The sequence below is a fragment of the Solanum verrucosum genome, unplaced genomic scaffold (assembly GCF_900185275.1).
Source record: "Solanum verrucosum unplaced genomic scaffold, falcon-dt-bn FXZP01000190.1, whole genome shotgun sequence".
Lineage (NCBI taxonomy): Eukaryota > Viridiplantae > Streptophyta > Magnoliopsida > Solanales > Solanaceae > Solanum > Solanum verrucosum.
Window position 1 is genome coordinate 330203 of NW_026020279.1, and position 11525 is coordinate 341727.

At 33.6% G+C, this 11525-nt stretch overlaps 2 protein-coding genes across 5 annotated transcripts; one reads left to right on the plus strand and one right to left on the minus strand.

Moving 5' to 3' along the window:
• Nucleotides 1-1013: 1013 nt before the first annotated feature.
• LOC125834204 (elongation factor 1-alpha-like) lies at nucleotides 1014-4763 on the minus strand. Its single transcript, XM_049513374.1, has 3 exons — nucleotides 4657-4763; nucleotides 4318-4540; nucleotides 1014-1181 (listed from the first exon to the last, which is right to left on the minus strand). Exons 1-3 carry the CDS (start codon nucleotides 4761-4763, stop codon nucleotides 1014-1016), a joined length of 498 nt encoding a protein of 165 aa, XP_049369331.1.
• Nucleotides 4764-5335: 572 nt separating this feature from the next.
• LOC125834210 (protein root UVB sensitive 2, chloroplastic) lies at nucleotides 5336-10681 on the plus strand. 4 transcript variants are annotated; one of them, XM_049513383.1, is made up of 10 exons: nucleotides 5336-5412; nucleotides 5617-5716; nucleotides 7483-7571; nucleotides 7668-7752; nucleotides 7957-8016; nucleotides 8125-8218; nucleotides 8374-8471; nucleotides 9086-9265; nucleotides 9891-10013; nucleotides 10093-10681. In XM_049513383.1, exons 2-10 carry the CDS (start codon nucleotides 5636-5638, stop codon nucleotides 10516-10518), a joined length of 1236 nt encoding a protein of 411 aa, XP_049369340.1. In that variant the 5' UTR covers nucleotides 5336-5412; nucleotides 5617-5635; the 3' UTR covers nucleotides 10519-10681. The 4 variants fall into 4 exon arrangements, with proteins under 4 accessions (XP_049369340.1, XP_049369336.1, XP_049369337.1 ...); XM_049513379.1 differs by having other exon boundaries at nucleotides 5342-5412; nucleotides 5605-5727; XM_049513380.1 differs by having other exon boundaries at nucleotides 5342-5412; nucleotides 5617-5727.
• Nucleotides 10682-11525: the final 844 nt, after the last annotated feature.

Below are 11525 nucleotides of genomic sequence, written 5' to 3' on the forward strand. Positions count from 1 at the left end.
AACAAATGTCAGATAGGGGGTTTGGGTTTACAATTATCAGCTATAACGCAATCAAACAACGATGAAATAACAATATAGAAAGGAATTCTCGAGATGTGATCGATTATAGGCAAATTTGATATATGGGTAATTGAAACTACTAATAAATAGCTAAATATTAGTGGGTAGGCTGGGCTATGAGTGAAATAGCTTTCTCTCGAACAACTACTTCGATTCAAGTGATTTCTCTCGAACATCAACAAGTTTAACAAATAAGAACAACCCACAACCTTAATACATCGTCTCTCTCGAGCAAGATGGGTAGTATTTGGCTTGGGATTCACTCTTTCGAGTTTAACCCACATTAATCCAATACCTACAAACCATTAATCAGAAGCTTTGGTTCAAAAACCTCTTTCTCTAGCAAGCTAAGAACTCAAAGTTAGAACTGCATTTGCAACTATAATTCATTGGTAAAAACATAGATAATGATTAAACCCACTTCAATATAGCATTTAAATTAGCAATAACCAATACCTATAAGCTAATTCAACCCATAATCACACCCCAAGAATTGGAGTTTTAGCCACACATCATAAAAACAGAGAAATGGTTACCAAATGCATTAGTCATGGTATGGGTAAGAGTCTCCAAGCCTTTACAATGATTTCCAAGGATAAAATTCAAAAACCCACTTTCCAAATCCTCCAAAATTGTACAATTCGAACTCAAAAATCTCGAGAAAACTCTAAGTCTAGAATGGGAACTGTAATATCTGGGAGAGAACTCTCCAAAATTACATTTAAAATCCAACTTATAGTTGCCTAAAATTTGGCCTAAAAAGCCAAATTAGGCGAGGTAAGTCAGGCTCGCCGAGTGGTTCGGCGATCCGCCCTTTGCTCTCTTCCATCGCCATTTTGCATTGGTTCTCAGCATTCTCAATTCCTGTAACTTTGGGCGATCCATTTTGTCATCGTGGAACCGATTGACGATTTGCCGACTACCCATTTTTGTTGCCGACTTGGTTTCTTCCTTCAGGGCTGACACACTGAAACTTTAGGCTGTCTAAAGAGCCACTCGGCGGTTTGCCGAGTGGTCTTGGCAATCCTGGCAATCACCAAGATTGCTTTTCTCCACTTCTTCAACTTGTTTTGTTCCTTTTTGCCTGTTAGTGTCCTTGTTTTGCTCCTTAGTCCACATACCTGAAAACCAAGGCTTTAACATCAGTTTATAGCATAAATTAAGTATTTGAGGACACCAAAACTATCAAAACAAAGCCCTACATGAGTCCAAATCTCGGATTCATCATGAACCATGCGCATGGGCTGGATGTTCTGAGATTAAGCTCTAGGCCCATTCACCCTCAAAATCATTTGGAGGACTTTGTGGTCCTAAAAGGCAAAGGACAATGGATATATATTGTCAATTCTTATACAAAGACGAGACTCAACACTGGCTAAGGAATATTCTGTAGTATATGTAGTAGTAGAGGTTGTACAAACAAGGCTATGTTTTATGCCAAGTCTTTTTTTCATTTCTAGGAAGAGGGTTCTGGAACTTGGCTTGTTTCTATTTTCTTTTCTTTGTTTATCCTTTCAATTTCAGCTTTCTTGTAAGTTTTGCTACAAGTTGCTATTAAATCAAACAATGGACACTTGCCGGAAATCTTATTTTATTTAAGTTTACACCAGAAGCCATAAAGATGTGTCACATCTTATCTATGTTTCTCCTTTTTATTATATTAGATATATATTTACCTTTAAGTAATACATATGTGTAATAATCACAATAATAACTTAAATGTGTATTCAACTTTTCGAGATAAGTTCATCATGGATTCTATGCCCATTTCCCATTTTGTTAACTTATGAAAAATTTAAACGACCAAAAATGTTAAATATACACTTAAGAGGTCGTTTGGTGTGAATGATAATAACATATAGCCTTGAGATTAAATTATAGTGGCACCTAGTTTGTTGTTTGATTGTCATGTTTGAAATAACTTATCCTGAGATTAATAATTATTACCGGGATAAGTTATTCCTCCCCTTGGGTGGTATAGTAATTTCAAGATAATTTATCTCGGGATAAAATAGGCAAGTGACAAAGTATCCCTTTAAACCCTATTTACACATCACTTTTGTCATTCATGTATATTTACATCATTTTTATAGCATTTATAATAACATTCACAACTCCTTATTTTTATGATGATTCTTCATATTTTTCTATTAAAAAATTACACTATATAAATATAATTTTTATTTATGAATTTATTTGACTCATTGTTATGTTTATTTATATTTTGATTTCTCATAAATCTTTTTTTACTTTAACAATCTTAAGATGGAAGTTCTATTTTTAAGTTGAATAAGAAGAAAATTTAATTTTTAAATACATACGATACCATCATGAGAATGCACATACAGAAATATTCAAGCTAAATAAGATGAAATCAAAATTTTATTCTTCAAAATGAAAAAAACTAAAGCATGCAAAGAAAATACAAATACTAAATAAAGTGAAAGAGTATTTTTGTAAACAATCAATATGTTCTTAAAATTTAGGATAAATTACCTATATACACACCTTTTTTCCCCATAATTCTCATTATTCCCTACCAGTTCTAAAATTTTCCAAAATCCCTTATTTTACTCCAAAACTCCCAATTGCTGGATACATAAATCCTAACTCCCAAAATCAACATTTATCCCTTCCTTATTTCACTCCACAAATCTCTCCTTATTTTTAGTCACAGAATCTTGATAGTTATTTTCTCATTCATGTTTGAAATTCAAAATCATTTTTTTTTTAAAAATAAAAAGATATTTATGAGTCTTTTACCTATTTTTAAAAATACTCCAAAATTTATAATAAAATAAAATAAGTGAACTTCAAATTTTCAACACTAAAACGTAAATTAGAAGAAAAAAAATAAGTAATAGTAGTAGTTATTATTTGGTAATAATCAATTTTTTTTCTCGTCTGTGAAACCCTAAACCTCGAAAAGGTTCAATGGCGACAATACCAGTTAATCTGAAGCTTTTTTTGATCAATTTGACTGGAAAGCCTGTGATGGTAAAGCTAAAGTGGGGATTAGAGTAGAAAGGGTATTTGGTCTCTGTGGATTCATACATGAACTTGCAGTTTGCTAATGGGCAACAATATAATACCTATCAATTTAAACGAGATACATAAATAGTAATGTATCATGCACTATTTTTTAGATATGTGAATTTATACTAAATGTATCAATTACATAGCAACTATCACACGGTAATGTATCGATCTCAAATCTAACATTCTAACATCTTATGGGAAATAATTACTTATTTAATGTATCTAGTATAAATACAGTATTATCAATTTAAACGAGATACACAAATAGTAATGTATCACGCACTAATTTTTTAGATATGATACGTAAATTTGAATTTATACTAAATGTATCAATTACATAGCAACTACCACATAGTAATGTATCGATCTCAAATCGAACATCTTATGGGAAATAATTATTTATTTAATGTATCTAGTATAAATACAAAACTTATTAATTTAAACATGTATCTAGGTGTTGCTATGTATCTTCTATCTTATTCAAATTTAGATATGTATTCAAATTTTGATACATAAACTTAATTAGCTTTGATACTTGATACAAAACTTCTACCAAAGGTATCATTTATCATGTATCTAGGTGTTGGTATGTATCCGTAAACAATACATGATACATTAAAGTGTCACACAAGTATGTATCAGATTCATAAATGGTGATACGTAAATGTTATTATCAAAAGTTTGTTTAGTTTGAGGCAAAATGTGAAGATCTTCCAGCTATGTATCTGATACAATAATTATGGAGCGCATTAATACATCTATTAAATCATGTATTAGATACACAACATAATGAATCATGTACATAACATTCTGTCTTTTAAACAGTGCTAATATCAAATACAACGTTTTATCAAACACAATTGTACAAATTATGTGTTAGATGCACAATTTTATGGAACACAATATTACATACTAAATCATATAATTGATACATGGTATAATGTATCGGATACACAATATTTTATTCTTGCATGAACAAATACATATTTTTTTAGACATGATACGTAAATTCGAATTTATACTAATTGTATCTAATACGTAGCAACTACCACAAAGTAATGTATCGATCTCAAACCTAACATCTTATGGACAACAATTACTTATTTAATGTATCTAGTAGAAATACAACACTTATCAATTTAAACGAGATACATAAATAATAATGTATTGATTGTTTATTTATGTATCTTGTTTAAAAGTTTGCCTCATGTCTTTCACGGTAAAACGACCCAATGTTGGGTACTCAGCAAATGTCTCAACAACCATAGGCTTGGTGGGAATCAACTTAACCATACCAGCATCACCATTCTTTAAGAACTTCGCTTCCTTCTCGAGTTCCTTACCTAAACACTTGTTAATGTTGTTCAAGATCTCAGCAAACTTTACAGCAATGTGGGACGTGTGGCAGTCGAGCACTAGTGAATATCCAATTCCAATATGACTAGGATAATTCATGATGATGACCTGAGCACCTGTCAATGATCCCCTTTTAATTACTTAATTTTCAATGGAGATGAGTTATTACTTTCGACGATGTATTTGATTTTCAAGATTTACCTAATCTCATCTATCTCCAACTCGATTGAAATGGCGGCTTTGAGATTCATAAATGAAATCGATTGTCCAACAACAATTTCATCACGTTCGTAACTTTCATAACTCATTTCGCTTACCCAAATTTCTGATTCTCTCAACAAATCGATATATATTAATATTGTATCAGCCAATATTGTCGATTAATTTAAATTCTTCACGATTTGGGCTGCAATGGCGGCTTGATGGAGATGTTGGAAATTTGAATTTTGAAAGATATGAATCTGTTACAGATTGTGATGGATTGATAACAATCACATATGCATGAATCGTGGGATATAAAATCAATTTTAGGTTAATTTTCCTAATAAAGCACAGCAACCAACTATTTTCCTTAAAAGGTGCTACTACCAGCTTTTGCAATATATCACATATAATGTATACAGATGAAACTTATGTATCCGGATGACTTCTATTTTAAGGGATTTTTGTAAAATAGAAAAAAGTAGGGATATAATGTAATTTAGATTTTACACTATGAAATTTATGTGCAATGCATAATATTTTGAATCCAATAAACCAAACACTCAATAAGATAACTAATCTCATCAAAATTAATGCTATCATAACTTGTATTCAAATAAAACGAGCCCTAAAGCTATTATTTTGAACCTAAGGGACCATTTTTGTCCGGCTGTAGAGGTTAGTTTTCCAAATTGTATTTCAGCTCTCTCCTTATCTCCCAACTTTCCCGGCGGAACTCTCTCAATGCAAATACTGGTAATTCTCTTCTTTAATCTTCTACTTGTTCTTCACTTAATGCTCAAAAAAATTGTTAAAGCGTTTGATTTTTCTAGTTTCCAATTATTTTTCGTGTAATCTTTCACTCATTTTTTGTGTTTCATTTGTTGTCAGTCAATTTAATACCTTTTGATTTTGAAATTTGTGGATGAATGAATGAATGTACTGTAGGATAAGATAAAGATGCAAAGAAAAGAATCAGATGAACGGCCGCCTGAGCTACCAATTTCGTGGGTTGAAATATCCAATTCAATTTCTCGTCAATACCAATTTCAACCTGATGGTAAGCTATCGGTAAGTTCTCCTTACTTTTTTTTTCTATTTTTGGCTAAAGATTTCCCCAATTTTATCTTCAATTCATCGTTTTAGTGTACTAGACATATTCCTTTTCAGTTTGCATTACATTGATTGTAGTACGTGTAACTTATTTGGCCAAGTTAATCGGAGAGAAAAGTGCTTATTTTAGAGAGTTGAGGTGTTTAACCTGGCTTTTAGGAAAAAAGCAAGTGCTTTTGAGTAGAAGTAGTTGTTTAACTTTTCCCCCGAAACACTTTTGGTAACTTAACCAAGAACGAATTAATGCTCTAACACACCTATTTCAAAATTTGACCGCACGGGAAAGCAGTTAATGGGATTGGGTTGGACGTGAGGGAGAAAAGTTTGGAAATTGAATTTTTTTCTTGTTCAACAGGTACCAAGTAAATTATTGTTACCATTCCCCGAAAAAGAAGAAGAAGGTACCAGGTAAATTTAACTATCAGTTAATTAAAAAAAATTGCACTCTGAAAAGAACTATCAAGTTCCGAAGATAAAAATTGTGTAAATGAGGATGTTGCGATGGATATTTGGACAAACTAGGAGAAATATAATTTGAAATGAATTTATTCGGGGCAAGGTGAGTGACTTCAGTGGAGGCCAAGATGCGGGAACTGAGACTGTGATGGTTCGAGCATGTGAAAAGGAGAAACACAGATGCCCAGTGCGGAGGTATGAGAGATTGACTATGGATAATTTTAGGAGAGATAGAGGTAGGCCGAAGAAGTATAGAGAATAGGTAATTAGACAGGACATGTTTCTGTTTTAGCTTATCAAGAACATGACCTTAGCTAGGAGTTTATGGAGGACATGAATTAGGATAGCATGTTAATAGGTAGTAAAGTGTTGTATAGGTTATCCTTCATACTTGTAGCCGTAGTATTACTGCTTAAGTTTCTATTTGTTGTTTCTTCTAATTTGTTTATCATATTATTTTATTGTAGTTTCTGTTCATAATGTTTTCTCATGCTTTTATAGTATTTTGTCATGGCTCCTTCACTGTCATTATTTCTTTTTTTCAAACTTCTTTGAATTGTTTTTCCTTGAGCCGGGGCTCTATTGGAAACAAGCATTCTGCCTCCAAGGTAGGCATAAGGTTTGTGTACACTCTACCCTCGACAATCTCTACTCTGTGGGATTACACTTGGTATGTTATTGTCATCTAATTGTGCTGCTCCTAAACTTCAAGTATACCTCGTATTTCCTGTTCTTACCTTTATGACCACTTGTGACAGATGTAGTTCAATAATGTAGGTAATACCTTGTACAAAGTATTGGCAATTAATAAAATTGTTAATTACCAACAAAAGATGTAGGTAATACCTTCATATATGTTTGAATCACCCAATAATTTTGTGCTTTGGCATTAACTTCTCCTTTAGCGCTTGGTTTCCCCCCTGCCATTTCTCTAGGTGACAGTCATTTTCTTGAGAGTTTATAAACATCTTTAGCATATAATTGGTATATATAATATCCAAGTGAATGTTATTCTATACTACTGTTAATTTTTCTTGATGCTTACATGTTTCACTGCATGTAGTATATACATTCTCATGTAGAGACTAGCCGCTCTGTACTACATTTTCCTTGTCATGTTAATACATCAAAAGTTCTTTCACTTGCTTCTCAAATAGGGATTTATTACGATGCACTATGTTTTCCATGTCATGTTAATATATCAAAAGTACATTGCTTGTTTTCCAAACAGAGACTTACTTCTATGACTCTTTACAGGTCAAGATGGTTGATGACTCAAGACCAGCTGCACAGAGATTGATGGAATCCTTTCTGAATAAATTTTTCCCATCTGGCTATCCATATAGGTGTGAATTTCTTGGAAATGATTTCCCAACAGTTTTAATTGGTCACAAGCTTCTTGAATATGTAATGTAAATATCTGCTCTTGATTGTTTCTGCAGTGTGAATGAGGGGTATATGAGATACACACAATTTCGAGCTCTACAACACTTTACAAGTGCAGCATTATCGGTTTTGTCGACTCAGGTCTTCTAACTCTGAAGCATCTCACTGCCTGCTAAACTTTATTTGACTTCATAAAACTTTTAAGAGTAAACTATCTTCAACAAGAGCATACACACACTATATTGATATATGCATTCTTGTTTGACATAGGATTTTGTTCTTAATGCATAAATACATGATAAATCCATTAAAATGATGATACTTCTGAATATTACTTCTTTGCAGTCACTACTATTTGCTGCAGGCTTGCGTCCTACCCCTGCTCAGGCAACTGCAGTGAGCTGGGTAAGCCTTTTGTCTAGTAGACAGATTAAACAAACGACTCCTTAAGTATTATGTCCAGTCCCCTTCCTTCTAAGGGAACTATTTTATGAATGTTTAGTTTATTTACAGATATTGAGAGATGGTATGCAGCATGTCGGAAAGCTCATATGTAGCAACTTAGGTGCAAGGATGGATTCTGAGCCTAAACGTTGGAGAATTTTAGGTTTATTCAATGTTCCTGAAGCACTGTCCTATGCTATGAATCTTCGTTATTTCTTTATAAATAAGAGTTGTTACTGCATAATTTGATTATATACTTGCATTCCTCTGTTTAACTGTACGGTAGGTTTTAAAATATACTAACTTTCTATGTTGCAGCTGATGTTCTGTATGACTTTGGGACTGGTTTAGAAGTTATGTCTCCTTTATGCCCGCATTTATTTCTTGAAGTTGCTGGCCTTGGCAATTTTGCAAAGGTAACTTTCCTCTGATTACTAATTTTAGAGGTTCACTGAACTTATGAATGACCCTGATTCAATGTTGTTTGAAGTATGTATTTCTTGTTACTCACTCTATTCCTCTGAAGACATGATTTTCCATTTTTTTGTTCCCAAAGCCTCCCGATTTTCCTTATCTAATAAAATAGCTTTCTTTGCAGCTTTTGTTTTTCTTTTCATTTTGCAGGAGAAAATACAAGAAAGGCAGATATTTTGACGAATTTAATTTTATCTACACCTTACACCATCAGTACCCTATATACTTGAAGTATAACAGAATTGAAATATTACTAAAGAGGAAGTTGGTATTTTCAGAAATTTGGGTACAAATTTTTGAACTACCAAAAGAGGGATTGTTAACGAATCACTCTAAGGTTTCAGTTTCTTTTATGATAATCTCCCTTGATGGAGTGATTTGTGATTTCTCCTTTTGGAGCATTAGTGGACACTCAATTGTTCTTTCTGTGAAAGATATATTTTTAAGTCTATTTGCATGAAAAATTTGGTATATTAGCTAAATCTTCAGTGATGTGATCTGTGAGAAATTTGTAGTCAGCAATGTTAATGAAGTTATTTTTCTTTGGAGTTATCAGGGAATGGCAGTTGTTGCAGCTAGAGCAACAAGATTGCCAATATATTCTTCATTTGCCAAAGAAGGCAATCTTAGTGATCTGTTTGCTAAAGGCGAGGCTATATCCACTCTTTTTAATGTTCTCGGGCTTGGAACAGGAATTCACTTAGCATCCACTATTTGTTCATCAATGCAGGGAAAGGTACTATTTTATTTACATTCAAGATATTACTGTACATTTGTTCTTTTCTGATTCAATCCATTTGCAGTGCTTCCAAATCATGTTTAAGCTAGGAGATCAAACTTTTATGCTACTATAAAATCCACTATGCAAAACCTGATCAATAAAATAAAATAAAATAAACTATGCAGAGATGTCGGTCTTACATCAGCGTAAAGTATACCTTGTTCTGCTGATGTATGTTTCTCTCTGTCGCTAGATAAATTTGTTTTCATTTGTTGTGCTTGTAAACCTTAAGCTGGTAAAAGTACAAGAAAATCATGTATCCCGAGATGTCCAGAATCATCTCCACTTGGAAGAAGCCACAGACAATCTTGGTATATTTGCTTTCCACGCCTTAACAGACAGGTTAACTGAAATAAGAGGAACTTCTGTTCCATTGGTCCTCAGCTTCTACTCCCTTGTTGAGCTCACTTTTTATAAAACCATGTTAATAAGACCATGTGGACTTTTGGTCCAATATCTTGTAGAGAATCCAAGGAAGTTGCTTCTCATTTGGATAAACATGCCGGTTTGCAGAGTTGAATTTGTTGTTCCAGTATATTATAGGGTCCTTTGTGATTCTGGTAGTATTGAATACCTGCAGTTGGTTGTTGCACCGTTGCTGTCTGTTATACACGTTTACAGTGTCTGTGAAGAAATGCGAGCTGCTCCTGTCAACACATTAAATCCGCAGAGAACTGCAATGATCGTGGCTGATTTTGTGAAGGTACATATCCAAAGTTGCAAATGTGAGTTAGATCGATTCACATCTCAATTAACCAAGTTTTTCTGCTATAATATTTTAGACTGGAAAAATCTCAAGTCCTGCTGACTTAAGATATCGGGAAGATCTCTTGTTTCCCGGAAGGCTGATAGAGGATGCTGGAAAGGTTAAGGTGGGAAGGTCCCTGCATGAAGTAGTTAGGCCTTCAAAGCTGCAACAATTTAAAGAAGCATTTCCAGAAGAGAAGTTCCTTTTAAATCATGGAAGTAGATGGACTGATATGATCCTGGAGCACAATGCAACCGGTGAAGATGCATTGAGGGGTTGGCTGGTTGCTGCTTATGCTTCGGATATGGAACAATTGGTTCATGAACCAAGTGCAAATATCTTGCAAGAGGCTTATGACAAAATGAATTCCACATTCTCCCCATTTTTAGCTGAGTTGCAAGCAAAAGGGTGGCATACAGATCGATTTCTTGATGGTACTGGAAATCGCTTTGCATTTTAGGTTTGTAAGATCTCAAATTCTTTGTACTTTGTTATCCTTTCCTAGTTATTAGAATACATGTAGGAGTTGGACAAAAACCTTTCATCCTCCAACGGTAGAATTTGAGAATAGCAACTCCATTTACTGCAAGCACGTCTCCAATATATGTTACTTCATTTGTTTCCGTTTATGTGCCATAGAATGAATTAAGAGGTCACCAAAAGTTTTATATGATTTTAAAAATATTTGAAGTTGTTAATGTTAATTATTGTGATTTATAGTAGTATTAAAGTAAATTTCAGAAGTTATATGTTACTCTATTTATTCCAATTTATGTTTTAAGATAATTTTCAAAAGATATATTTGATAACCAAAAAGTTTCTAGAGAGAAGACAGTTGTGGGCTTGCCACCATACAGACTTGCGCTAAACTACTACTATTAGGTAAACTAAGACAGTTGTGGGCTTGCCAAAATACAGACTTGCAGTTGAACTAGTACTAGACACAGCAGCTGGTCCTAAGACACTTCTATTTACCCATCTAACTGACACAACACTATGGGCATCAGCATTCAAAACATCCAACAGGGATGAAGGTGGATCCAAAAATGTGAGAAATAGTTAATAGCTGGATAATTTCAGTAGTATCCACATTAATTTCTAGAGGAGTAAGGTAAAATTCCAAAGCAAGTTGAAGAACAATATATCAATTCCACATGAAAAAACAGTCATAACATTTGCAGTAGCAGCAAAGCCAAGGATCCACATCCCATTGTGATCCCTGATTACTCCTCCAACATCTGCAATATTCGAGTTATCCCATCAGTATTTAGCATATAATGATGAGGCTGAGGTGGGTTCCATTTAACGTATAAGGGTGTGCGCATTCTAGAGGGCGTATTTGCCCCAACAAGGAACCAAAATTTAGCAGCTGGTTGGAAAACTTTTTTGTAATCAACAACAAATGGTTGATGTTCAAAAGTGTACTTAATCCATAGACTATGCAAGGAATATTTTTTGGGGCACAAA